Source organism: Oryzias latipes, chromosome 4 (genome assembly GCF_053564925.1).
Source record: "Oryzias latipes strain Hd-rR chromosome 4, Olatipes_Hd-rR_3.1".
NCBI lineage: Eukaryota > Metazoa > Chordata > Actinopteri > Beloniformes > Adrianichthyidae > Oryzias > Oryzias latipes.
Window position 1 is genome coordinate 15,126,384 of NC_136240.1, and position 27,254 is coordinate 15,153,637.

Genomic DNA, 27,254 nt, shown 5'->3' on the forward strand with positions numbered 1-27,254 from the left:
GTTTTATCAGTGAGGATCAATGGTTGATTTGTATATTTGTCATTTGAGTATTCGGAGGTAAAATCCACCCTCAGGTGTAAGGTGATCACTGAGGATGATCTCAGCCACACACTCGTGCATTATTGACAGTTGGGCCCAACCCATTTCCAAACAAACAAGGTTCGGTTTCAGTGTGAGGCTATGCCTTCCAACGGCTGTGCCAAAACAAATTTCTACACCATGTTGGAGAGTCTCTTTTATTGAATAGAAACATTTTAGATCAGAAAATCTCCCTGATCTTCACAAACCCTCAGAACTAAGGAGCAGCCGGATGCGAGTTGTTCATTTTCATCTTGCTCTTAATTTAGAGGCCGCATCATACGGCATCAGTAATTACAGACATCTGCCAGAACCTTTTCACGATGGGATACATAAAAATATGAATAATTCCAGATAATATTTTATTGGATGTTGTTTATGTTGTCCTGTGTTTTTCCTTTCTTCCTCTGTTCTCTGTTGTCTCCAATTGTGATTTATGGGTCCTCCTTCTCCCCCTGTACCCTTCCTCAGACTCATGTGCTCTTATTGGTAGCTTTATTTTGACCCTACTTTTTCATTACTGTTACTTTTTTCTCTTTCTCTGCTCCTCTCAGGCTGCTCTGCAGGTAAGCTCCTTTTCTATCATTTCTCACGCCACTCTTGTGTGTTTTCTGCACGACTTGATATGTGCTGCACACATGTCTAAAATCAAATTCATCATTGTTGCCCATACCCAGCAAAGAACATATTTAAATAGGAAAATAAGCACAAAATGATGCTATATAGGCTTTGGTTAGAAATGCAAGTAAATAAAACCCTTATTTTGTTAAAGAAACTAAGAGTTCCTGTAGCTTTAACGGCTTGTTTATGCTTTTAGGTGCTGCTCTAAATGTTCCTACTAACTTAAAAAAAAGGATTTTAATGCTGGAAAGGAAAGTTCTTGACAAATGTGTATGTTGTATCTGTCTGTAGTTTGACATAATTTAAGCATTACTGACATTTAATTTAAGCCTCTTTTAATTACATTTTTTAAATTTACACCTCAGACATCTTTTTTTTTTCTTTAATTGGCTAAATAGTCTAAAAAATTGACTTCTAAAATGTTATTTAAAGAGCTTTATTGTTCGTTTATATTCTACATCATTAGAATTGAGTCACGTTTAATTTAGCATGTTCAAAACAGCTTCCTGTTGGGCAAAATTGTTGTAGTTTAGACGTACCAATAACAGTAAAATACATACTAGTGAGCATAATTTAGCAATTTTGTTCCTAAATTTTATTTAATATAATGTTATCTTCTTTAGTAATACAGGTATATTTTTTAATTTGTCAATTTATTTATACAGTATAAGCGTGTGAATTGTTTTTTGTGAGCCTCTTTTTTTGTCAGAGTAATTGGATCCTTTTATCTGTAAACTTTCCTGGCTGTATTTGATAAAGAATGATGGTCCTGGTGGATGACTGGACTAAAATCCTGAGTTTTAGTGTCCATAGTGTGTATTATAAAGGTTGCTCTGCCGCTCCAGTTGTTTTTCTGTTGCCTTCTGTCATTCAAACTGCACATTATCTAAAGATTATTGGGACTCTGAGGTTGTGTTTAGTATTCTGTATCTCTTCCCGTTTTCCTGATTCAGCAGAATTTGTGGCGCCAGCGAATCGCTTGAGTTACTGTTGCTTAAAAAAGGACGGTTGACTGTCTATAAAGATTTAAAAATCTCTAAAGAACTAATTGGAAATCCCATGTTTTTAAAGATTTATAGTTCCAACTGAGTCCAAGTTTAGTCCCCTGAAGGAAACAAACTATTTCAGTTTCTACTAAATGGTCAGATGCTATGGATTTTCAGCTTGTTTGAGCAAGTTAAAGGGAAAAGCTTGGTGCATGTCTGCTGAAGTGGTTTGTATAAATGTTTTATGTGCAAGCCACTCTGCACAGAGCTCTAAATTATTCTAATCCTGCAGTGACACCAGCATCTCTCACAGACACACAAAAACAGATGACCTTTGCTTAAAGTCCTCAAAGGAGGAACAGCTGAATCTGTAAGGGACGTTGTGATCGACGGTCAGTCAGGTTAGAGTCTGCTGAAGAGACACAGCATGCTGCTCAGAGAGACTTTAGTCGTTCGGATGCTGCACAGAGAGGCTGCAAGGCTCTGACCGTTGATTGGACTTACAGAAAAATAACCCTTACACGGTGGATCACAAATAAATCTGTGAACCATGAAGATATTCAGCCGCTTTCATTATGTTTGGTATCTGGTGAGTACATCAGTGAGACTGAGAATATCCGTTAACGTTTGCTTCCATCGCTGCCTATGGCAGCTTGCAGCTTTACTTTCTGCTTTCCTTGTCTTTTCACTTATGTGTGTCGACAAGTCCGGCATGGATGTTTAGTTTGAAAAAATGCAGACACTCTTCTCTGTGTTCTCTTGGTGTGTGATGTTTTAGGAGGTGACAGAGTATGACTTTTTGCCAGACTACCGCATCTTTTGTGCCTGGAGGTCGAACTCCGTACGTAGTCAATGCATCAGTTTCCATCTGACCTCTGTTTTGTAACCCCACATGCCTTAGTCTTTCATTTCCTGTCGACTGCAGTGAAATGTTTGTCCAGTAAATTTCATCTTTGCCTGTTTCCTCATCGTTGAAGGCAGCACACACGTGTTGATTCAGCATGCAACTTTTTAATGCATCATTGTTGGTGTTGACAGTGACTGCTGTGCTTGCTGTGCAATTGATGTCGGAATGGTTTTACTCTTCTTACAATTTAGCTCATATCTACCAGTAATACTGCTAAACCGCTGACTCAAATACATTTGGATCCATATCTTTTACCGGTATATTTTCATTCCAAAACAATTTTTTTTCTTGTAGAAAAACAGGAATTCTTACTTTAAAATCATCTGCAACATATATTTTTGGTTGAAAGACAATTCTCTAAAGGGAAATTATTAGGTATTTCCTTGAAGGTTGACTGATTTATCTGTTTTCAAACTATCCCTAGTATATAACTGCAAGAATCAAATTTAAAATCGTAATCTTTTATTCAAGCTCACTCTGACAGAAATTTCTTGAGTGATTTAAAGAAAAACAGACGATTCAGTTTTCTTTGCCACACAAAATGCTGTATTTTCTCTTCATGGTTGTATAAAGAAATGCACACATGTAAAAAGAATTGTCATTTTAGTGTAAAATCCTCCCTACACCAATGTTTTTCCCTTGCATGTCACTACTTTTAGAGTACCGTAAATTCCGGACTACAAAGCGCACCCGATTACAAGCCGCACCCACCCATATTCACGTGTTTGACTGCTTTTATACATACACAAGCCGCGTCAAAGTACAAGCCGCACATGTGTTAGCCGGTATTGTCATCCTGACAGATCACGCCCAGCATCCCAGAGTGAGTGCAATTCATTAGCACATTGTGGGTGGTGCCAGTTTTGCCTCTGAGTCACGTATTTGAGTGTATCGACATCTGTCAAACAGCATGAATTTATATTCTGTTCACAAGTCCCTCAGTTATGGTGTTTTTATTTCATTTTTTTTTACTTATTGACAATCTAGGTATCTAACATAAAATTACAAACAGTAACCACATAATCAACATTACATCCCTCAGTTATAATGAGGAAATTTACATCCGCGATTCCACATTTCCCATGAGTCTTAGGGGCTAAAGGCGGGGCCAACGCCCGGCTCGCCATTCTGTTGTACGTGTTTAAGAATTAGCAAGTAGCAGCAGTGCATGGAGGGGTGAACGGGAAAAGCTCTCCTTCCGCTTGTGTCGCAGCAGCGTTATGGGAGTAACAGGACTGGTTAGAAAACACAACGGTAAAATACAGCAGCGGCGACTGAAAAGCGCGCGCCTCAGCGCGATACGCGCGCCTCAGTGCGGCGCGTGCGTCAGAATTCAGAAGCCTCTGCACTCCGCGGACGCCTCTGCGCTCCGCTCCCGCCCCGCGCGCTCCTTGTCTCCCCTTCCTATCTACTCCGACACCTCTGGCCAGGGCGGCTTCAAGTAGGAGCCCTTCGTCCCCGTTGCGCCGGTGAACGGAGCAAATCGTTTCTGTGCAAAGCAATCGGACTTAATACTGTACGTTTTGTGTATGAGGGGCGGATGCGTTGTTACGTGTGGGAGCCATCAGACTGCCATCGGCCCCGCAGCTCAATCAGCAGGAGAAGATGTCTCCAGCTCACACGGAGGCTGTGAGTTTTTCAAAGCAAAATCCCGCTTTTACGGTTTCCTTAGAAACCGTAAATGGAGTGTAAATTCACTCCATGCGCTGTTCTCTCCGTCACGCAGCAAACCGGCTTTTCCAAACCCGTTGGTGACGGTGGACTTTTTTACGCTGCTTTTAACGATTGCTTTTAACTTGAAAGCTTCATCATAATGTAGCGGCGATCACGTGCACGTTGGGTCTAATGGCCCCAAAGGATTCTGGGATGCGGCCGGGCATGCGTGTTTCGTTTTGTTGAACCATGACTGAAGTGTCTAAGACCTGAAGTCAAGTCCATGCTGTTTGGCTGCTAAGAGGTGTGTTGAATAAATATGCCTCGTGCTTAGTGTCAGATAGAGAATTCAAACTATTCACTGACTTCGAAAGTACGTACATGGCGGCCGCTAATTAAATCCATAAATTAGCCGCATCACTGAATAAGCCGCAAGGCTGTAAACGCAGGAAAAAAGTAGCGGCTTGTAGTCCGGAAATTACGGTAATTAATTTCTTTTGTAAATATGTGCACGGATTTCTCTTCAGAAAATTGACACACCGGATTTGTTTCTTATGTGCAGCCAAACTACTTCACTTACCAGTGAATGTGGTTCTGAGACCTGTGTAAAAGTTTACCAAAACTCTTACTACTGCCATAATGAAGGTTGTTGAGCTTTTTTCTTATCTGATTCCATCCTGGTGATGAGAGCTCAAAGTGTTTTAGCGTCTAATGAAGCTTCTGATCTGTAGGAGTTCCTGTGGACAACGAGGCTCATAGTTCTGTATCACTGCAGTGAGGTTGTCTGAAAAGTTTATACGTTTTGGACCTTTGGGAAAGGTGGATCAGACATTTTGTTTCGGTTTTGTAGAGGCTGAATAGGAAATGAAAAAACTGCTATTTGGTTTTCAGGGGATATTTTGTTTGCTTACAGAATTTATCGGCTCTGGCACATTTGGTGACTCAGTCCTGTGAAGGTTTATCTTTTTTATGAGTAATTTATTGCTAAAGTTGTTTAAAAAAACATTTCTTATTTATCATAGAAAAAATAACTGTGGCCAAATCACAAGACAGTTGATTTCAGTAAATTAAATCACCTTTAGAAAACAGTTTTTGAAACTTTTATTTTCACCTCAACTGCCTCTTCATTTTCAACATGAGTTTGCAGCAAACTATATTTGAATTTTTTAGGACTGCAGGGCATATGATTCAGGGTCTGACAGTAACAAATCTTGATGTAACAGATCTTTATGTAAGCTTTAAGGGGAGACGCTGATGCCTGGTGTAACAGGACACCACAAGGACACACATATTGTGTGTATGAGTGTGTGATTGTGTCACATAGTGTCACCTGAAGCTAAGAAAGCTGATGGACCCAAGATGAGGCATGTTTTAGTTTGGAGCTGCAGAGTCATTGACTGAAAGGATGCAGCTTACTCTGCTGCTATACACCTAAAGTTACAAAAACCTAAAAAGTTATTGTAATAAATGCTTGCCTCAAATACGGACTATCAGATTTTTGGTTCCATTTGTTATCGCACATTTTGTTTTTATCTTGCTTCTTTTCTCTAAGCTGCTGAGTTTGTAGAGAGTTTTATTTTAAAAACAAATTTATTGAAATTTAAATGTAAGCAAATTGAAAAACATATTACATTCAGGAAAAGTCAATCTGTACTGATATCATAATTAATTGAATTTTTTCCGCTCTTATCTGGACACCCGAGTCATTACATTTTCCAACAGTAGATTTATTGTTTTTTGATGTTTTAACCTTTTTTGTTTTCTTTTTCTGTCTCCTTCCCACTTTTGCCTCTTGTCCTTTGTTTTTCTCAGGACTTCTCGAACGATGACACAAAGCTGGAGTACAATGTGGATGCAGAGAATGGCATTGCCATGGAGGGTTATCTCTTTAAGAGGGCCAGTAATGCATTCAAGACATGGAACAGGTATGGCACAGCTAAAAATGTTAGTTTTTAAAAATTGATTATGGTTTATAGAGATTATAACCTAAAGAAAAAGGTACTGACCGTTAGGAAAAGATCGACAAATATTTCATTGTAAATTCTACTTAAACAACAAAAAATCTTAAGGTGATGTTTACTGATGTCTTATTAAGTAGCTTGCAAAAACAATGTTTTGACATTTGAATAATAGAGATAATTCAATGCATTTCCTGTTCATCATTAAAAAAGTCTTAATTAGTAAACATATGCCTGAGACAACCATAGTAATGGTTTGGTCGTTTGGCTGGAGATGGTCTAAACACCATTAGATTTAATTCCCTGGTCTTTTAATTTATGATTTGAGTAAATGTATGGTGGCTAACTTGAGACTATTTGATTTAATTCTGCTCTATTAGTTTTAGTTTAATGCAAATGACGTAACAGGAGAACAGGAGGGCAAGCCAGGGGCCAGTTTAGCTCGTGCTGGTTTGCGGCGCCTTCCGTCCGTCAAACCAGGGTTTGAATCCGGGCTGCTCCCTATTCCCTTCTCTGCTGCTGTGCCGGTCCTAAGCCTGGTTTGTTTGAGAGGGTTGCGTCAGGAAGGGCATCCGGCTTAAAACATTACCAAGTTAACCATGCAACTCATCCTTCAGGGAGGGTTGTTTTGCTGTGGCAACCCCTGATGGGAGAAGCCGAAAGTGAAAGGAGGGCAAGCCAAGACCTTTGTGATAGCATGAAAAATCCCTAAAAAGCCAAGTCTGTCTGCTGACCTGAAATCTTATCTTCATGTTCCCCACTTTCCACAGAAATGGCCATAAAAAAGGAATAATTTCACAGTTTTAAGTTTCACTTAATTTGCTTTGTTAGTTCATGTGATTTTACCAACAACCATTCTTATTTTTATTCTCCTTAATTTGTCTCAGTCTGACTGAGGTTTAAGTAAACAAGCTAAATGAATGGATTTTCTTCATCTCCCATCCCAACAGAAAGACATCCAGCGGGAATTTTTATTTAAAAAAATGTTTATCGCATGTGACTGTTTTCTAAAAAATCTTGTGATTTCTTTTTTTTTTTTTTTTAGACGTTGGTTCTCCATCCAAAACAATCAGCTAGTTTACCAGAAGAAATTTAAGGTATGTCAAGTGACTCCCTCCATGCTGACCACACTGAAAAATGCTTCTGTATGATTTCCAGCTCACAGTATTTTTAGCCTGCCTGTACTTAAAGGCTAGAACATTTGTAAACCATAGCTGTGCATGAGAATGGCTTTGTGTGAGGTTTCTCTAGGAAAATATATTTTATTGTTTTTATTTTTCTAAAAGTGCTTTACATTACTTCATTTGGATTGCATTGTACACAAGTGTTTGGTTTGTGTAGTTTAAGCCAATTTGTTGCCATATTTTCAAGTACAGATTGACCAAAGTTTTGATTGAGAATTAGCAACATGTATAAGTGCAAAATGGAATATTTTAGTCTGTGATTGTTGATTAGGCTTTATGAAGTTAACCGGTTCCTACAGCTTTCCTAATTTTAACATGCTGGAAGAGCCTTTCCGCTCTTTGATTTCTATTTTTTTTTTAAAAAGACACTCAAACAGCTTACCGGTACACACATGTCTGATTACGACTTTTCAACATCTAGATTGGGAATTTTTGTCATTTCTGGAGTGACTGGAATAGGAAAAGTTGATTGCAAAAAGATTGGCTTTGTTTTAACATTCTGAGACATTTCTTTGCAATTATGTTCTGCCCTTGTGTTGATTCCCCAGGACAACCCAACAGTGGTTGTGGAAGACCTGAGATTATGTACAGTCAAGCACTGTGAGGACATCGAGCGGCGCTTCTGTTTTGAAGTAGTTTCACCCACCAAGTGAGTTTGAATTCCCATCAGTAACAGTGAAAATAAAATTTAAAGAAGGAGGAGGGCTGTGCAGTGGTTAGCACTCTTGCCTCACAGCAAGAAGGTTCAAGTCCCGGCTGGAGGACCTGAAACGGATCATTAATGGGGGACCTTTCTGTGTGGAGTTTGCATGTTCTCTCCGTGCATTCGTGGCTTTTCCCCAGGGATTCCTCCTAACATCCAAAAACATGCTTCATAGGTTACTCTAAATTGTTCCTAGGTGTGAACGTGAGTGTGCATCGGTGTGTGATTTGTGGCCCTGTGACACACTAGCCTTCACCCACAAGTGGCCGGGTTAGGCTCTGGCAGCCCAGTGACCCAGAAAGGGACAAAACGGGTTTAGAAGACGAATGAATGAATGAAAGAAGGAAAAGAGTGTGAAGATGGAGTTCTGCCATTTGTTCAGACCCTATGGGAGCTGACAGCAGCTGTGTGGTATGTGTGTTCTCTCCCCAGGAGCTGCATGATGCAGGCTGACTCAGAAAAGCTGCGACAGGCTTGGATCACAGCCGTCCAGAACAGCATCGCCACAGCTTTCCGCGACAAGGGAGATGACGGCGAGGTAAAATCAGAGCTAAATTCCTAGTTTGTAATGTAAAAGGTGAGAATTCATCTTTGCAGGACATACATTAATTTACTGAAACACTTAGCATGATGTTATTTATAACAACATAGTTTTGACGAATACATTAAAAAACATTCTTTCAGTTTATTGTATCTCATTTTAAAAATCTTTAAGACAAAACACTTTCCTGTTGTCCTCCTTGGGTCAGAAGCTCGACAGGAAGTCATCCACATCAACAGGAAGCTTGGACTCCGGAGGTGAGCCAAAGGAGAGGTTACTGAAGGGTGAGAGCGCCCTGCAGAAAGTTCTAGCCATCCCTGGAAATTCTTGCTGCTGTGACTGCGGCCAACCCGATCCCCGCTGGGCCAGCATCAACCTGGGCATCACTCTGTGCATCCAGTGCTCTGGCATTCACAGGTAGGTTGTTCTTTTTTTCTGGCTTCTTCAAACTTCATCTTTAAAAAAGCTTAAACTAAATGAACCCAAATCTCCTTCAGAAGCTTAGAATGATTTTGCCAATTAACAAGGAAAATCACCAAATACAAAAAATTGTCTGTTCAAGGATGTACACAATACACATTTAGTACAGCAAGGCATGCTTTCATTTTTTATTTTTTCTGTTCATTTGGAGTTTATTTTATCTGTGAAAGCCTGAAATAATTAAAATGTTCTCTCTGTTTATGTAAGTTCCATGGAAATAAAAACATCTCCATCTGTACTTTGGTGTGAAAGGACAGTACAGAGCATTGCTCCTCAGAGATTTAGGATAATGTTAACTCACTGTTGTGTAAGCTTACAAACCTGCCCATAATTCAAATATTAAGATCTAATTAACCGGCTCAGTTCCCACAAATTCCCTGTTTTGGAATAAAGCATTACTGGCTCTATTCAAACCTGGACAAGTAGTTTGTTTAGATAAAAAAAGATTCCTAAACCTGAGATGACTGAGGTTTTACTGAACAGAAAAATCAACATAAATCATTAATTTCGTCAAAACTGATAAAAGTTTAACAGAACAAACAGAAGACAAAAATGACTATCTTACAATTTAGGGCTAAACACATAGTATTTAAAAGTTTTAATAATTTTTCACAAAGTATTTAAAAAATGGCATTTAATGGTTTTTGCTAAATATATATATTTCCGAGTTGAGAGAGACATTTCAAATGTTAAATGTTTGAGAATACAACCCTGACCAGTATTTGAATGGAACTAGAGGCAAAAACTAAAAGAGGACATTTGGCTCTTTCTGTTCAATATTTAAAGATTAATTTTAAGATTAATTTTGGAATTTACAAGTAAGTCATCCAGTACAATATAATGATTTTTTTCAACATTATGCTATTTTTTAAGCATACAGAAACTAAAGAAAAATAATAATAATGTCATGGTGCTGAGATTGTTTTGAAATCTTTTAACAACAGGAGTCTGGGAGTTCATTTCTCAAAGGTTCGATCGTTGACTTTGGACTCATGGGAACCAGAGCTGCTTAAGGTGACTGAATTCATTCATTCATTCATTCAAACTTCTTCTGCTCCAAACTTACCTTATTTTGGCATGTACATAAGTGACTTTTTTGTTGTTGTTGCTGGAAATAAATTCGGGTGTGACGGGCTTAACACCAAAGTTCTGCCCATGTTTGAACATTAAATCCCCCTACTTACTTCTAATGTGCAGTTCCAGTGATTGTGTTTTTTTATTTTTTTATTTCATAGTTGATGTGTGAACTGGGTAACAAAGCAATCAACGAGATTTATGAAGCTCGTCGTGAAGAGCTGGGAGCCCGAAAACCACAGCCAGGAGACCCCAGGTATTGACCCCAAGAAGAGGATAGATATGTTCTGACCAAAAGATCAACATCCATCTAGTGAATCTGTCACTGTTACCGTTATGATCAAGTTGCTAAAACTGTCGGGATTTCCCTTCATGCATCTGCAAAACGTGGTTTGTCAACAGGCATGAGGTGGAGGCTTATATTAAAGCCAAGTACGTGGATCGGCGGTTTGTTCGTCGACCATCAGACGAGGAGCTTCGAAACAAAGTGGTTTCTCTCAGTAAACAGGAGAAGAGGCTAAGCAGCAGTACTGAGCATCTGCCACCCAGAGCCCCTCCACCCACGCCAAAACTTGGTCCTGCTCTCAATGTTCCAGGCCAGACCGGTCAGTACATCATAAAAAGAAATGTTTTTTTTTTCCTCTCTGCTTATGTGAAACTTTAAAAAAATAATGTAGTACCTACAAAATCAAACTCCAAAATGTTTATTTCAATATTCCTACAAATGAAGGTTAGTGTTCTGGAAGGAAATGGTGCATCATGGATTTTTTTTCGTTCACACTGGCATACTGTATGTTCTTTGTGAACAGCATATGTCTGAGCCCTCTCAGCTTCGCTGCGCTTTCTGTAGTCTTTGTGCCAGTGTTAGCTGAGTCAGTATCTATCTGTGCTTTCACCCTGCCTTCCTCCTTTTCAACCTCCTGTTTTCCACTCTTTTCATTCCCTCCTCTGGCTGTTTTGTGCTCCACAATAACTTCTGCTCATAATGCCAACCCTAATGTCCCCACATCACCACTTGCTTTGCCCCCCTTCCGCTTTCCAAATCCCGAACTCCCGCCATCCCCTGCGTAGCTGCCGCCGGCGGCGTGGAGGCCCGCCGCGACTCTCTCTTCTGTCCCGATGAGCTTGACTCGCTCTTCTCCTACTTTGACAACTCCTCCAAACTTAGAAGCAGTAAGTACTAAAAGCTGAGTGTCGGCTTGCTTCCGGTCCACCCCCTCCCGTTCATTTCCATTCACATCTTGGAGCTGCAGACTAAAACCTTTCTTCCACTCTCCTGTTGCTTCCCCATCCAGAGCGTCTGAAAGAGCATGCTCTCAGTTTGGGGGAATTTCAGAGCCCCTCATCTACTTTGTTTTCTTTGGGAAAGGGCACATTTGGTTTGGTCTTTGGTACCTGCACTTTAATGTGTCATCATTCTTCAGACCTTAAGGACCCGAGTCCTAACCCTGGAGGGAATTTTTCATCCTGGTCTCTTTGTTTTTCGTTGCTTTTTTCACCTTAAGTTGGAAAAATATTAGGGGCATCTTTGGTTCTGGTTAATCAAACATGTAAAGGTTCTTTTAGTTGTATGAAAATGCTTTTTACTAAGACAAAAAACGGGTTAAAGACCCACTCCAATCATCTTTGATCTATTGTCAAAGCGTTTCTCATTGGCCTTTTGGATTGTGATTATAGCCAAAACCAATAAACCAGTCACTTTCTAGGACATAGTTTCTGCAGGGCAGCAGTCGTCATCAGAAATTCACCTTTAAGTTGTGGGCGGGACTGTTGGCACAGAGTAGCCCCCCACCTTCTCCTCTCTGTTGCAAAGCAGAGCAGGGAGCTTGTGGTCCTCCCAGCATATTTTCTACATCACAAATAAGCTCTTTTTCAAACAGCATTTTTTTGTCTTCTTGTGATTTGCAACAATTTAAATAAAGAAATTAACCACATTTTCTTAAAATATTTCCTCCATCCTAAGTAAGAATGCCATAAGAACATGTTAAAAACACCAAAAGCACAATTTTCATCGGAGTGGGTCTTTAAAGATACAAAAAGAAAGCACTGGTGACTGTTGACCTGCAGAGCAACCAGCAGAAGTGTTCCTTTTATTTTTATTCTCTGATATGAGTGACTCACATCCCGATGTTCCTCTGCATGTTGTGATGTATGTTGTTTGTTTTCCAGTGAGGAGTGCAGACAGTGGCATTCAGAACAGTGCTGATGGGAGCAGGGAGATGCTGGCCAACACACCTTCCAACAACAGCCTGGCAGATGCAGGTGAGACGGCTCGTCTGCTGCTGGAGTCTGATGAACAAACCCAAGCTGTCAAAAATACAACTCAAATGTAATATGTGGTTTGGACGTGCATAAAGGTTCAACTCACAAGTTGATTCTGTTTCCACATCAGGATATGATAAAATATTGATTTATTTTAATTATAAAATCTTTTTCACAGAGCTGGTAATTTAAACTGTTCGTTCGTCAATAAATTATTAGATTTTTTTACTTTACAAACTAACAGAATCTTTTTTTTTAAACAGGAAATGTATTTAAACTTTTTTTAAGTGGATTTGTTGACTAAGTAAAGATGGATTTGTTTTGAATAATTGATCAGTTAGGCCAGGGGTGTCCAAACTTTTGGCAAAAAGGGCCAGATTTGGTGAGGTGAAAACTATTCTTTGAACCTTGATAATAATATTAAATGCAAATAAACTGTTTAATTTTTTGCAATGAGATACTTTTCATTTCTTCACACAGAACCAATGCAAATGAACTGGAATACTTTTTTTTCAAAAACACTGAATTTCTGTTTTGAAGACCAGAAATAAAATAGTAAAATAGTTAAAGAGAATAATAAATAATTGAAGAATAGAATAAATGTTTACCGGGGAAAAAAAAACCTTTTGTAAACATTAAACCTGGCTTCATATGAAATGTTTCATCAATTATTCATTAAATGCTCACTCTACGCTTCTAAATTTAAACCATGTACACAGGAAATATAATATACAGGAAATAATCTCAGAAACAAAACAATTTGACCCTTAGGCTGTTGTCACAGGTTAACACTGTAAGTCAGTTTTAACAATGGCTTACAATGTAATTCAGGCAATCACAATCAAGCAATCGTACACACAGTTCCTAAATTTATGACAGGAGCCTGCGGGCCGGTAGAAATATGAATGCAGGCCCATGGCCCGGACTTTGGACATGCCCAAATTAGTTAGGCCCAAACCTTTTTGTTGTTTGTCAGCACCAAAAATTCACAGGGCGTTTAATCCCACAGCTCAAATGATTCTCTACTTCCTGAAAGCCTCGTGTGAACAGTTTCAACAGTACTGAGGCTAGAAGATCATTTTTTTTATCAGGACCAATGAACAAAATGATAAAACCAAAAGTTTATTCGATCAATAAAACGCAAATTCATCCTTTTTCCCTTTTGTCAGAAGCAGCTGAGTCTCCTCCCATGCCTTCTGCGGTTCCTCCTCAAAGGCCATGTAAGGACATGGTTTTCTACGAACCCAAAGAGTACAGCCCGGGTCTGCAGCTCTACTGGGCTTCGTGTGCCCGCAGCCTCAGAGACATGGCAGAAGCTCTGGCACATGGAGCTGAGGTCAACTGGGTCAACACGGAGGAGGAAAAGAGGACGCCACTCATTATGGCGGTGCAAGGGGTCAGTGTGATGAAGAAAACTCACTCCTGTCAGAAAGTCGGCTGATGGAAGTGTTTTCTGATCCAGTAAAATCTCACCTTACATGTATTTCATCATTTTCCATCTGAATTGTTCCATTTAGCTGTATAAATGCTGGTTTCAGGGCTCTCTAGTCACATGCGAGTTTCTACTTCAAAATGGAGCAAATGTGAACCAGCAGGACGCTCAGGGCCGAGGGCCGCTGCACCATGCCACCATGCTGGGCCACACGGGGTCTGTAAATAGATTTGGATGTTCTATGATGCTGAGAAACCTGCAGGAATATTTACTTTCCATTTTCTGTTTTAGGCAAGTTTGTTTGTTTTTGAAAAGAGGAGCAAATCAAAACGCAGCAGACATCGATGAGAAAACGCCCCTGACCGTTGCAGTGGAGGCAGCTAATGCAGATATCGTCACATTGTAAGTTTTACCCATTTCTAACTTTTTTTTTTTCAATATAGTTGGCAGCTTTGAAACATTTATTTTCAAAGAGAGATTTTGTGGTTTAACCCATAGAGTTTTCAATAATGAGCCGAGGCACCCTCAGCTTTAGAATTGAGTTAGTTTATTTTCTGACCTGATCTAGGTCACAAAGAAGTCATTAAACTTATTTGACTTTTTTAGGTATAAATGCAAAGAATCACTTTTACCACAATTCAGTTAAAACTTCGATTTTGGAGTTCTATTAATGATTTGTGTATTACAAAACAACAGCAAAAAATAAAAAATTCAGAAAAATACTTTTTTTTTTTTATTTGCCAATAGGCAATTAACCATGAAGAAAAGCTTTCAGTTGGCTTATACTAAGCCTGGTCTCATGTAATAAGACAATATGAACTCTATTAAATTTAGCCCAACACGTGTTCTAACGTAATGCAAACGTATGCAGTAGAGATGCAATGATTCACTTTCCCCACGGTTTGTTTCAATGGTGTAACATACGATCGGTTTGAAATCCATAATAGAGGCATCCCTAACTTTTATTATGACCACCTGTAACTGGATTTTTCTTTTGAAACTCCTCAGGTTGCGATTGGCCAAGATGAACGAGGAGATGCGAGAGTCGGAGGGGCCCTACAGCCAGTCAGGTCAATATCACTCCAACAGCCCCACCGAAATGCAGTACAGGAAGTGCATGGAGGAGTTCATTAACCTGCAGTTAGACGAGTCTCAGTAGAGACGTTCCAGCTGGAGTGGATTCATTGAACCCATTCTGAGTTAGAAACAAAAAACAAAAATGAAAGCATTATCTTTATAAAGCTCCAAAGAAATGACAAACCTGAAACGTTTGCTTTTAAGTGTGAATACCTGTATTTAAAACACAAAAGTATTTTAGATTGACAAAAGAGAAAATGTGGTGAAACTCTCTATCGTTATAGAATCAAAAGGACTAAAACATTTAACACTTTAATAATGAAAATAATGTTGTTGTTTTTAAGTAACTTGATTCAATGGGAGGTTTCCTTCCAGCTCATAGGTCCAGCTTTGTCCGGGGGGGCGTGGTGAATACCATGCACCCCCAACTATGCTGAAGAGCTTTGTTCCAAAGTGGAACATTGAACTTTTCTTTTTCTACTGTTGCTCATGTCAGAAATTGATTATAAGCAAACTAAAAGTTAATTTGACTTTATTGTGGGTCTATTTTTTTTGGTTAGATTTGACATATTTTTCCTCTGTTTAGGGGATTTGTTTAGGTCATTGATCCATAGCAGTTGTTAAAACATTTCTGCTCGTCTTAGTATCTTTGTTCTATTCTGTTATTGAGTGTTTTTTGACACTAACATTGCAAAGCAAACGCCATTTCCATCATCCGGCAATAACTACGATTATCAAATCAACATTTCTGATGGCGTTTTATTTAAAATCTGTTGGAGGTTATGCCTGCTTTCAAAGTTTGTTTACCTGCTGTATAAATACTGTGCGTCTTTTCCTTTACATGCCCGAGCAGAAAGAACACATTTAGATATTTTTCATAAAGCTTTTCTTTTATTGGGGAAAACTTTCTGATCCGTATGCAGATACCCTAACTGTAAGTCTTGTAAATGATGATGTACATCTGTTTACTGATCTGCATGGGACAGAAGAGGAGCGTCTGCACAGGAAGGACTCTGTTCACATGACTGTTACATTTTTCCTATTTAAGAAAAATATTTTTATTGTTAGTTAGGAGTGATCGTTTGATGTCTGTTAATATGAAAAATCCTAAATATTGTATTATGAACAGCATTTTACTGCAAATCCATTGATGAACTGGAATGTTGGTGTCTATTCAAATATAGACCAATCATGTATAAATTGTAAAGGTGGTGCAATAACTCTGAAGGACATGTAATCATTTAGAACACAGTAGTAGATACTCCCTGCTTTTATTTATCAGAATCTGGGGGGGAAAAATTTTACTGGAGTTTTCATAAACGAAGGTTGTGAAATTAGTGCAGATTTTTGGTGCCCCAGTTTCATTTTTCCTCTCATCATGGTGCAGGCCCCATCCCAAAAACTCCTCAGAGTGCTCCAAAGCGCTTTGATGCTGTGGTTAAAGGGAGAAGAGCGCCCCCTGCTGAACAAAATGTCTTATTTTGAGCATGGAGCCTGTTTGTGAACATTTTAAGAATCTAATCACTCACAAATGAGGCTTTTATTTTCTTAATGAATGGTTTTTTAGCATTTATGCGAGTTGAGGGACGTCTGAGCTCCCCACTGTCAGAGATTGTAATATTTTGGGTGTTGATGCTGCTGCAAGAAGCTGGACTGTTTTTAGCCTGAACGTTGCTTTATCAAAGTGTAGAAAATGTTTTTTTTTGTTTTTTTTTTTAGAAATAAGAGTATATGAACGAAGAGACTAGATAAAAATGTGTTTTCAGTATTTATGTTCATGTATTTCTTTACTTTAAATACAAGAGGGTTGTTTCCTTAAAAGAGTAAAGTGTTTGTCATTTACCTATCAGCTGATGAGGAATGATCAGATGTTGAGGATGTGAGGGAGAAGTGACTGCCAGCTGTTCTTACCTTCACAATAAAAGAGAGAGACAGAGCAGCAGCTGTTTTAACCTCAAAGCTACTCCCCATTTTTATTGGCATTTCTTAAATAACTTTATTGACAACTGGATTTGACTCCATAGTTCTGTGTTCTTCTAACAGTTAATCAAAAGGGCTGCTTTGGTCCACGTTGAGACTCTTTCTTCTCTGAAACTCTCTTCTTCCTCATGGCTCACATCCTCTCCTCATTCTGAATATTCTCGCTTTGCTTTCATTGCTCTCCTCCCCAGAGTTTGTGCCTTTCCTTTGTTGGTTTTCTTTTGCTTTGGGGGCGGTGAGGCCAGCACAACTGTACTTTTGTACATAAACTCTGCACTTTAAACACAATACAGTTGTTGACAAACCTGCTGTTTGTGGGCTTTCTTTTTGTTCTGAGTTAAAGGAGCTCTGCTCTGTTTTCTTGTATTTTTTCCTCTTTTCTTTCTGTTTTTTTCTTGTCTATGTGTTGTCATGTTTGTAGCCACACAGATTCTCTGACAGGTATGAGCAACTTTTTCTTTTTCATCTCTTCTTACTTCAGTAACTCGGGTGATAATTTCCCATAACAGTCTCACCGAAACGTGGCAACATGTCAGTTATTCGTATATTTCTTTATATTTGATCTGAACATTTATTAGTGACTTTAGGGGCTTGAAATGCCATTGTGAGGTCAAATTTCTGCCTGACAGAAGTAATTTAAAAAGAAAAAAGTGGTTTGGTGGGAAATACTGTGTGTCGTCACTTCAATGTGGATTCTCTTTGTTTTTCTTTGCTATGAATCTTAAGACATTTTTAATTTTAATGGACTTTAAGCTCATATATTAAATATCTAAACTTCAGACGGAGTCAGGAAAAATATATTATACAACAGGTTGTAAAAGCTGCTTATTTAGTTTCTCATCCGTGTTCTCTCCCCCTTTGTTTTTTAAAGGAGATGAAACCTACCAGGACATCTTCCAGGATTTCACTCAGATGGCATCGAACGACCCGGACAAGCTGAACCGCTACCAGTACGACACGCAGAGACCCTGACGGGCAGAAACGCCCTCCAGCAGCATTTTTCCAAAAAGAGCAGAGACGTTCACTGAACCTCCTGCTTCATTCACAAAAGACTGATTCCAAGGCTCTGCATCAAACATCCCAATCCCCACTGTGGCTTTTGTTGAAAATTATAGGCACTTAGTCAAACTTATGCGAATGGGAAAAAAAAAAACCTTTGTATATTAATTCTTTAAAATGTTAAAGGTACAGTATATTTAGTCTTAAGGGCCAAAAAATCCCGAATCTTAAAATCATCATTCCATTTGGCAGTTGAAATATTTAATCTCTTTACCTGATAACTTTTTTAAATGTTGCTGTAGAAAAAAAAAAAAAAATCGCATGAAAGATTTGAATGTCTTTCTGCTTTTGAGAATTTTCCTGCAGATCCAATCAATTTTCTTTGTACAGAAGTTACGGAACCAAACAGTTGAGCTGTACCGTGGCTTTAAAATACTGATTTAAATGTTCTGTGCTTTTTATTTTTTTAGAAATGTCTAAATCACTTGAGTTTTAAACGTTTGAGTTTGTGTTGTTTAAGGGAAAGTGATTCTTTGCTTTTAAATTCAGTCTGAAAGAACAGTTAGTGGTTCTTTTTTAGAAAAAAAATGCTTTATGTGAATTTTAATCATTTCTGGGATGAAACTGTTTGTCTGACTGTAATTTAAAACAAATCTGGTCTTGCACGATGCTTGCAATACGCTCTATTTCTGTTTAAACTGAGGAAAAAATAGCCATTCAGCGATATGACAACATTTTAAAGCTCATTAATCTGAAAGTCATGCTGCAACACGGGGAGACGGATATTTTGGTCTTTTTGTTTACGAGCTCAGTATTTACATCGATGCAGAGAAGTGAACTGAAATAAACCTAAAAGTAATTTTCGGCTTGACCCTCAAAGCCTGCAGCGCTTAGCAGAACAAACTTTACCTGTCAGTCTGAGGATCTGAAAGGCCCCTCCTCCCTGCTGACTGTGGGATCCACAGATCAGAACTGGACTTCTCTGTTCAACCTCTGCAGTCTTGTGAGGTGGTTTAGAGGTTTTGTGAGCAGTTGTGTATCATCCTGCCAGCTGATGACTACATCCTTCATATGTTAAAGGACACAACATATTTGGTGCTACAGTGAAACAGTTTTAGTCACTACTTTTTCCGCCTGAGCTTGGCTTGTTGTGAATCCTAGAAGTGATGAGACTGAAGAAAACATTTGCTGCTGCAGGTAAACCTTAAAAACCTCATGCTTCCTCCTCTAGCCTGGAACTAGAAAGGAAAAGACTCAGACTTGAGTCTAAAAGACTTTATAACAGTTAAACTCCTGATGGCCTTGTGGCAGCCCATCAGACGTGAGAATAGTAAACCCTCCTCTGCTTCAGTCGCATTTTTAGTAGAATAATCGTCGCTTATAAAAAGTATGATGTCAGCTGTTGATCCGAAATTGAATCCAGAATATGTTTAAGATTCTTAAAGCATCTTTTTGGGTGAAAAAGCCCCCAAGACAACAAAAAACCACTGCAGGCTCATCTTCATCATCGTGCATCAACATCATGCTGTAGAAAGAGGCTTTAAACGTTTGTTTGGGAGGCAACACTATTCCTCACCTGGAGGTAGGTTTGCAGCATTAAACAGCTTATTACCCACAGTGCTTTGTTTCTGCCTTGCACCTTTTTATTTATATATATATATAAATGAACTTTTAGACAGTAAAAGCTGCACCTAATCAAACTGGTTTGTTAGTTTCAGTTGTTTGTGGGTTTTAATGCTTTGGGGGTGAGGTGTGTAAAACATTTCCGTCTGTAAAAGCAAATTCACTGACAGGAACTTTTTGGTGTTGAATCCTCCTAACATTCTTCACATGTAGGTTTGGAGGCAACCTTTTTATTCAGCCAATGGGATCCAGTTCTTGTACATTTTGTAGAAAAGTCTTAAAGAACTGAAGTTAGTGGTACTTGAATCATTAAATAAGCTTTTTTATATGCTGTTCTTTGTATGCTTCCAATGCGACAACTCATTTTATACTGCCTGCCTTAATGCCAATGTACTGTATAATACACCTGTATTACGTCAAAGATTTCAATACAAGCATTTTGCCTTTTACTGGTTTTTTATTTGCTTTTTGTGAAGCGGCAGAACAAAAATATAGAGTTAATTCACTCAAAGTGAGCTGGAGGGAGCACAATGAACCCCCTCACCTGCCATCAAACCAATGTCTCACAGCGGTTAGCACACTTTCTTCACAGCGAGAAGGCCCTGGTTCAAATCCTGGCTGGGTGGAGTTTGCATGTTCTCTTCATGCATTTGTGGGTTTTCTCCCGGCACGCCGGCTTCCTCCCACAGTCCAAAAACATGCTTCCTAAGTTATTTGGTGTCTTTAAAATGCCCTAAGGTGATTGTGCGGCCCTGCTCACGGTGCGCCCCGCCTTCGTCCCACAGTAACGGCTCCAGCAGCTCCAGCAGCCGTTACTGTGGGACGTGTGAACCCTAAAGGGATGCCTGAAGATGAACGGATGGCACTGCAAGTCAATGGGGCTGTTGTGTTAGTCTTTAGATTAATAGTTGTGTGTTTGTATTGTTCTGTTATGTAGATAGTGGGGGGAGGCTTTTCATTTGATATTTTTTAGCTTTATTTTATTTAGCTAAATCATTAAATCTGTGGTTGTTCTGATCAAAATACAATATAAAAATTCCTATTGGGACCCTCCATTCCAAACTTACTTTACTCAAATGTTCTCTTTGAATTTGCTTTGTGGCTGTAATGTCAGCATTACGTCCAGCAGGGGGAGGAGTGCTTCCATACTGTCATGCTCTGTTTCTTTTCCCTAGATATCAGGTTTAAACCTCTTTTGAGTCTTTCTGTGTGTGTTTTTCTGCAGTAAGAAGTGACAATCCAACTGTTCTTTTTTAAATAACTCTCCATGTCAGTTACTCCAGCTAAAACTAACTGCAAACACGATTAGGTCCAAGCAGCCTCTTCAAACCACCTTCATCTCTTTAAATGATGAATCCTTCCATGTGGCCTTAATGAATTGCCAACTCTGCACGTTTAATAACTAAAGCTTGTTTATTTCTGTCAAAACGAGCAGTGCCAGCTTCTTGAGATGACTTGCAGGCGTGCGCGTGTGTTCATGCATGTGTGTAGATGGTTAGCCAGCTGCTTGTTTAGTCTGCGGCACACTCAAGCTCCTCACGCTGTCATAACTCACCTCTGTACAGAAAGCTCAGGTTAGCGCTGCTCCTGGGTAACATCGCTTTGTACCAGCTGGGGTTTTTGCTCCGAGGTGTCCTTTGATTGATTTATTTCCATGAAGGTAATGCAGGGGGACACGCATAAAGAGAGGAGCAAGTAAAAATGTGCAGGTCAGATGTGCCTCCATAATGGAGGCTTTTTAGACGTTGATCTATCAGAAAGAAAGGAGTCGACACTTTGAGTCAGATAGCAAAACCTCTGGAGTTTATGAGCTGATGAACATTTGACAAATGCTGAATATAGACAGACAAGATTGCTTTTTCTTTGAAAGAGTCTTTTAAAAAAACTGAATGCAACCACATTAGGTAGTCTGACATTCGGGAAACTTTTGTTTCTTTTTTGTGTTTTTTTTTTTAAGCAAACTTGAAACCAAATGCAGTTCTCTCATACTTCCACTTCAGTCAGGTGTAATTTTCACCTTCACTGCCTCCCAGACATCAGACTTCAGCTTTGTGCTACAAAGTTGTGGAAACTCAACCCATCTGCCAGCCATTTTCCATAGGATTTGGTTTTAGAGGTCATTAAAGGTCATGCGATGCGTGGCACCTCTTCCCATCTGGCTGCTCCCTGTCTGAGCCGACCTCCGAGCCTTTTCCAGGAAATCTGTGGTCTGATCACCCGTGAAGAAACGAAGGGCCGCTGCTGGAGACTTTTCCCTCCATAAAAACACCATGTGAACAAATGCTGAGACGGCCAGACCCCGTGAACGCCAAACTGCGGCGCATGTCGGTGTTAACAAGTCACCCCGTCCAGTGGTGAGTGAGGGTTTGTTTCCTCCAGCAGAAAACGCCTGCCAGAGGATGGAGTCCACACAAAAAACCTTTCTTTTCATTCAGGGATTTTTTTTCAGTCACTTTGCAGCTAAATGATCAGAGTTTGGACCACTTTCACATTTTTAAAAGATGTTTTTGTGCTGAAGAGCAAAAGTGGACATAAAAATGTAACATTTGCAGCTTTTTACAGTTGGAAAAATGAAACTACAAGACTTTTCGAGGCACTTCAAAGCCTGCTTGAAGATGAAAAATGATTTGTTAGTCTCTTATTAGACAGGAATAAAGCCAACTTTGTTTTATTTTTTTCAGTGAATGAGGTGGTATTTACTTCAGTCTGAACTAATGCGGCAAAAATATTATTTTAAACGTGAAAGAAGAAAGAAATGCCAGTAAAAGTGGAAAATTTACATCTATTGAAGATCTGGCAGCAGCATGAAAGAGCAGATTACCACTGTGAAGGGTGTCTGCTTCAACAGAACTACCAAAGTCTTTAAATCTTCACCTGAACCGAACAGAGAGGCCCGGCTTACATGTTGTGGAGCAGCTGTGTGCAGAGAATCCAAACAGGCCTGCCTGGATCCTCCAGATGCAGATGATGAATGGACGGGCGGCATGAATAACCGCAGTGTTAAATCACGTCTTCATGCTGCTGCATCTTCCTACTGAGGTGTGAGACGATGAGTTGTACCATGCACTACCTTCACCAGCCTACAGAAACTATGCGTGTTTGGTTTATGTCTCTGCCTTCCGTGAATGAACAGGCCTGGCTGTGTTCCCTCTTCTTTTCTTCTTTTTTTATTTTAAATTTCTTTCCACTGACTTTAGGAGAACGCCGGCTACAGTCGGCTTTTTCTTTCACCTGCCTGCTGCCGCCTGAACGCCCTGAGGCCTTTCACCACCCAGAGGCTGGTGGTCAAACCAGAACAGTGCAGGTCTCCAAAGAAGGTGCAAACCTGCATCAAACCTGTAGTGTAGTGAGTGATTGTATTTATTTATTTTTCCCTCCTGGCATATTAAAACTCCTTCAGTGACGGAAACCATCAGGCCGTCATAAACGTTTGGATCAAAGTGGAGCTGTCGCCTTCTTTTCCTCAGATTTGACATAACACTTGCATTGCTGTTTAGTTATTGCAGCATGTTGCCTCCATTCTAAAGTCAAAACTGCATATTTTCCTTCACAGAAATGCATTTGTTTGTCATTTGGACCCTTTTCATTATAGAGACTTTTGGAGATAACATCAAATGTTAAAAAAGCCACAAGGGTTCCAGTTAACTGTCTTACCTTTCAGTGGAATCTAACCTTTCTTTGCTAAAAAAAACTGCATTGGAAAAGCGGGTCAAAGTATTGGCTCTGTCTTCCCGAAATATGTTTAGATTTAAGTTTAGTTTACAAAAAGACCCTGCGATGAATCAGTCCAAAAGGGATTTCAAAACCATTTCCAAAGCTTTTGGACTTCACTGAACCAGAGGCTTTATCCACATATGGAGAAAACCCGGGACTCACGAATATTACTTACAATGTATGGCCAATTCATCTAGGAGCTCATCAGAAAAGTCATGGTTTAACCTCCAGAAGACTAATCAAAAAGGTCTGCTAAAGGAGAGTTTCAAATCCTCACTGATGAAAACCGTGTTTTTGGTGTTTTAAACATGTTCTTGCAGCATTTTTCTCATGATGGAGGACATATGGAAAGAAAATTAAGACTAAAATTGCATTTTGGAATATTTCTTCAATAAAATAGTTGTGAATCAAGACCAGACAAAGAAAGGCTGTAAGAAAAAGTCTGTAGGTGTGACGTAGAAGCTACAGTCAGCGGGGCCACAAGCTCCCTGCTCTGCTCCATTCTGATGCATCCATTTGCAGACAAACAGATCCATGTAAATCTTTGTTTTCCTCATCTGAGCTCCCATCTGGCTCAAACTGTACGGCTGGATTGCTTGAATATTGCTTGCAATTTTTTGTTGCACTGGTAGTATTAGCTTGGGGTTGTGAGGGGCTGTAAGCTAGCTGGGGAGTGCAGCAACAGATGGATGGGCGGGATGTGGGGACGGGTTTACTCTGCGCCCCAAAACACAGAGGAGAATTTCTAATGTATGACTGCGGCTCTGCAGAAACTATTTCCTAGAAAATGACTTCTTTTTTTTTTTGCATTAAAAACGGCATAGTGATAATTAAGAGACCACTGGGAACGATTTTAAAGTAGATCAAAAGATGATCGGGGAGGGTATTCATGGTAAAAGATACTGATGGATGAGCAAAGACTTTCAAAAAGAAAATATCTCCTGGAAAAATATTCTATGGAACTAACTAGATAAAGGTTAAACCATCTGAAAGGTGTGAGTCATTCTACAGTTAGCATAAATTCAATATCTAATCAAAAAAGATGGCAGAAAATCATAGGCATGTCGGTAACAGGAGAACATTCAGTGCAGTTCTTCAACCAAAGCTGAAGAATGAAGGTTGTGAAGTAAACTAGTCCAAGTGTGGCCGTAAAAACGTGTTTGAGCTTCTAAAACTCTGCATCGAATCAGTGAGACTAAGATATGAAAACTCAACAACAGTAGTTGCTAATGCTTGATTCCAATTGATGCTGCAGAGAGAGGGACAGCTGGTAACTTCAAGGGAGGCAAATACTTTTTTCTTTTTTCCACACGTGGCTGATTAGATTTGGGCATCCGTCAATCATCTAAATGAACTTCAATCCCATATGGAGGTCATGGGGTGGCTGGAGCCTTCCCAGCCACTGAAGGTGGGGTACATGCTGGATGGTTACCATCACAGACAAACACCATCACACTTATACCTAGAAAACATTGTAGAGACACCAAATCACCTCTTTTTGTGGTGTGGGATGAAGCTGGAGTGTCCCACACACTCCAGCTTCATCATCAGATCATGCAAACTCCACATAGTGAGGACCCCCAGACGGGTTTTGAACCAGGGTCTTTAAGCTGTGAAGCAAGAGTGCGTACCACTACACCATACACCTCTAGGTTTTGACAATTTTTTATGTTTCCTCAATCTTAATGAGAATTTTGGGAAAATTGAACTAATGATTTCATCTTAATGTTAAAAATTCAGCTTTATGTGGTAAAATTCTGAAATTGGTGTGGTAAAAATGAAAAGTTAAATAAATGTAACTTTAGGCTTTAGACAAATCAGGCAACAGAGCACATACATCTAAAAACGTTCTTGTGTGGACATTTCAGTGAAAGCTAGTGTAACTCATTTTTTTCTTGAATCTTTTCTGATGGATGTTCTTGTTTAGTTTGATGCTGGTCTCCTCCGAGTTTCCTCCACACAGTCGACGCTTCCCTTCCACCAAGAAGAAAAACCGTTTGCAGGTTTTAAGCAGCTCGCCAGCTGGAAAACCGAAGTTCACAACAAAGAAGCTGTGAAGTTTAGCTCTCTGATTGAACACAGAGCTCACTGCCACGTGTCCTGCTCTGCTGCTGCAGCTGAAACGCACCGTCTGCAGAACGCTCCACATCCTGGAGCAAGCCTCACCTGTCAGGAGATCAGAGAGGTCAGGTGATGACCTTTAGCAGCATCGGACGCGAACGACAGGGTTTCGAACAACCGATGACTTCCTGCAGTCAGACAAAGGGGACTTTCTAGTCCTGACACTCTCACCACTTTAAAACTTGCTTCTGTCAAAACATTTGTATAACATTTAACAACGAGGACAAACTCCCTCAAAAAGTAAATCCAGAGCACAACTCACTAAATCCAAATATTTTTATATTTTTGCTGAATCGAAAGAGAGAAAACTCACTGTTAAAGAACAAATGTCCTTGTTGTATTGGGTTTATTTTAAAAAATGTAAGAAAAATAAAAAAAAATAATGTTTTGATACAGTTAAAACATTTTAGACGTATAAAATGAGAACAAAATAAAAACCGATGGAAACATATGAGAAATTTCTAAATACGCAAGGACATTGAGCAAAACAAATAAAGTATAAATAGTATTAGAAATATGGAATTCAGACACACACACTGAGAAGACTCCGGTTCAAATCCCAGCTCGGACATTTTTATGTGGAGTTAGCGTGTTCTCCTCCTGCATGCGTGGGGTTTCTCCAGCTTCCTCCCAACGTCCAAAAATATGCCTCAGAGGTTAATTGGTTACTCTAGTGTCCCTTGGTGGGACTTGGAGTGTGTGACCCAGTGATAGACTGGCACTCTGTGAACCCCACTTTTGCCCAACAGGAGCTGGGATAGGCTCTAGCCACCTTATGACCTTAACCCTTGTGCTATCTTAGGCACCTAACATTGGAAGTTGGGTCATTTAGACCCACTAGACAGTGCACTGAACCTTTTTTCTTCAATGATTTGTGATCTTCACTGGTGTCCATGGATTACATGAAATTTTTCCACCTTTATCCACCTTTGTCATGGGAGGGAGAACACGTCAATGGTCATCTTGACCCCATAGGATAGCACAGGGGCTACAACAGTATAAAACAAAATGTTAAGAGATAAGAGAGAAATATAAAATTATAAAACACCATAAAGACTCACATTTAGCAAAAAGCCCAGTAACGCAAAAAGGTCTTTAAATGCTTAAAACCTCAGCTGAGTCAGTGGAACGCAGGAACAGAAACAGAACATTCCAGAATTTGGGAGCCATCATTTGGAACAGTCCATCCCCTTTAGTTGTAACCCTTGTGCTATCTTAGATGACCCCACCCTTACATTGACGTGTTCTCCCTACCATTACAAAGGTGGATAAAGGTGGAAAGATTTCATGTAATCCATGGACACCAGTGAGGTTCACAAATCATTGAAGAAAAAAGGTACAGCCCACTGTCTAGAGCAGGGGTCACCAACCCTGTGCCCGCGGGCGCCAGTGCGCCCGCGAGCACCCCTTGTGGCGCCCGCAGGGAATGCACCCAAAAAAAATCTTTTTTTTTTTTGTTGAAGCAAATATTCAACAAACAACCACGGCATGTCTGTCAATGACAACAATATCAATTCTGAGATAAAGGTAGACAAAGAAAACCCAAATATGTAAACAAATATAACTTAAAAAATAATCACTAAAAGTAAGGGTCTATTAAAAAAGTTTAAATAGATCAAATAAATTACACAATTTCTGGACATTCTTATGATTCATGTAATGTAAAGATTTTGAGAATAGGTTGAGGTGGTTGAGTAATCCATTAATGTGAGGATTAATATTGCTGTCTGTTTTTATTTACATTTATGTTTAAAAAGTTAAAATGAAGTTAAAGTTCTAAAGGTTTAAAAGTTTAGCTTTAGCGTGTTCAATAAATATTTATCTTGTTCGGCTGCAACCTAAAGTCTGTTTTGAAATTAGG

General features: G+C 39.5%; 1 protein-coding gene across 20 annotated transcripts in view; it reads left to right on the forward strand.

The window, feature by feature from the left end:
• The window catches only part of LOC101158345 (arf-GAP with coiled-coil, ANK repeat and PH domain-containing protein 2), a 58,285-nt gene extending 38,278 nt beyond the window's left edge, over positions 1-20,007 (forward strand). For 4 of the 20 annotated variants that reach the window (XM_023954218.2, XM_078946587.1, XM_078946576.1 and 1 more), the window contains 15 exons: positions 6,058-6,170; positions 7,249-7,300; positions 7,936-8,036; positions 8,523-8,628; positions 8,840-9,048; positions 10,056-10,125; positions 10,347-10,441; positions 10,588-10,790; positions 11,257-11,358; positions 12,355-12,447; positions 13,617-13,843; positions 13,986-14,095; positions 14,171-14,281; positions 14,888-14,949; positions 17,808-20,007. In XM_023954218.2, the coding sequence (XP_023809986.1) occupies positions 6,058-6,170; positions 7,249-7,300; positions 7,936-8,036; positions 8,523-8,628; positions 8,840-9,048; positions 10,056-10,125; positions 10,347-10,441; positions 10,588-10,790; positions 11,257-11,358; positions 12,355-12,447; positions 13,617-13,843; positions 13,986-14,095; positions 14,171-14,281; positions 14,888-14,949; positions 17,808-17,908 (1,755 nt within the window). In that variant the 3' untranslated portion in view covers positions 17,909-20,007. Of the gene's footprint in view, positions 1-632; positions 645-2,463; positions 2,527-6,057; positions 6,171-7,248; positions 7,301-7,935; positions 8,037-8,522; positions 8,629-8,839; positions 9,049-10,055; positions 10,126-10,346; positions 10,442-10,587; positions 10,791-11,256; positions 11,359-12,354; positions 12,448-13,616; positions 13,844-13,985; positions 14,096-14,170; positions 14,282-14,887; positions 14,950-17,807 lie in introns of all 20 variants that reach the window. The other 16 variants (XM_078946585.1, XM_078946583.1, XM_078946588.1 and 13 more) reach the window with 8 other exon arrangements.
• The last annotated feature ends 7,247 nt before the right edge of the window (positions 20,008-27,254 follow it).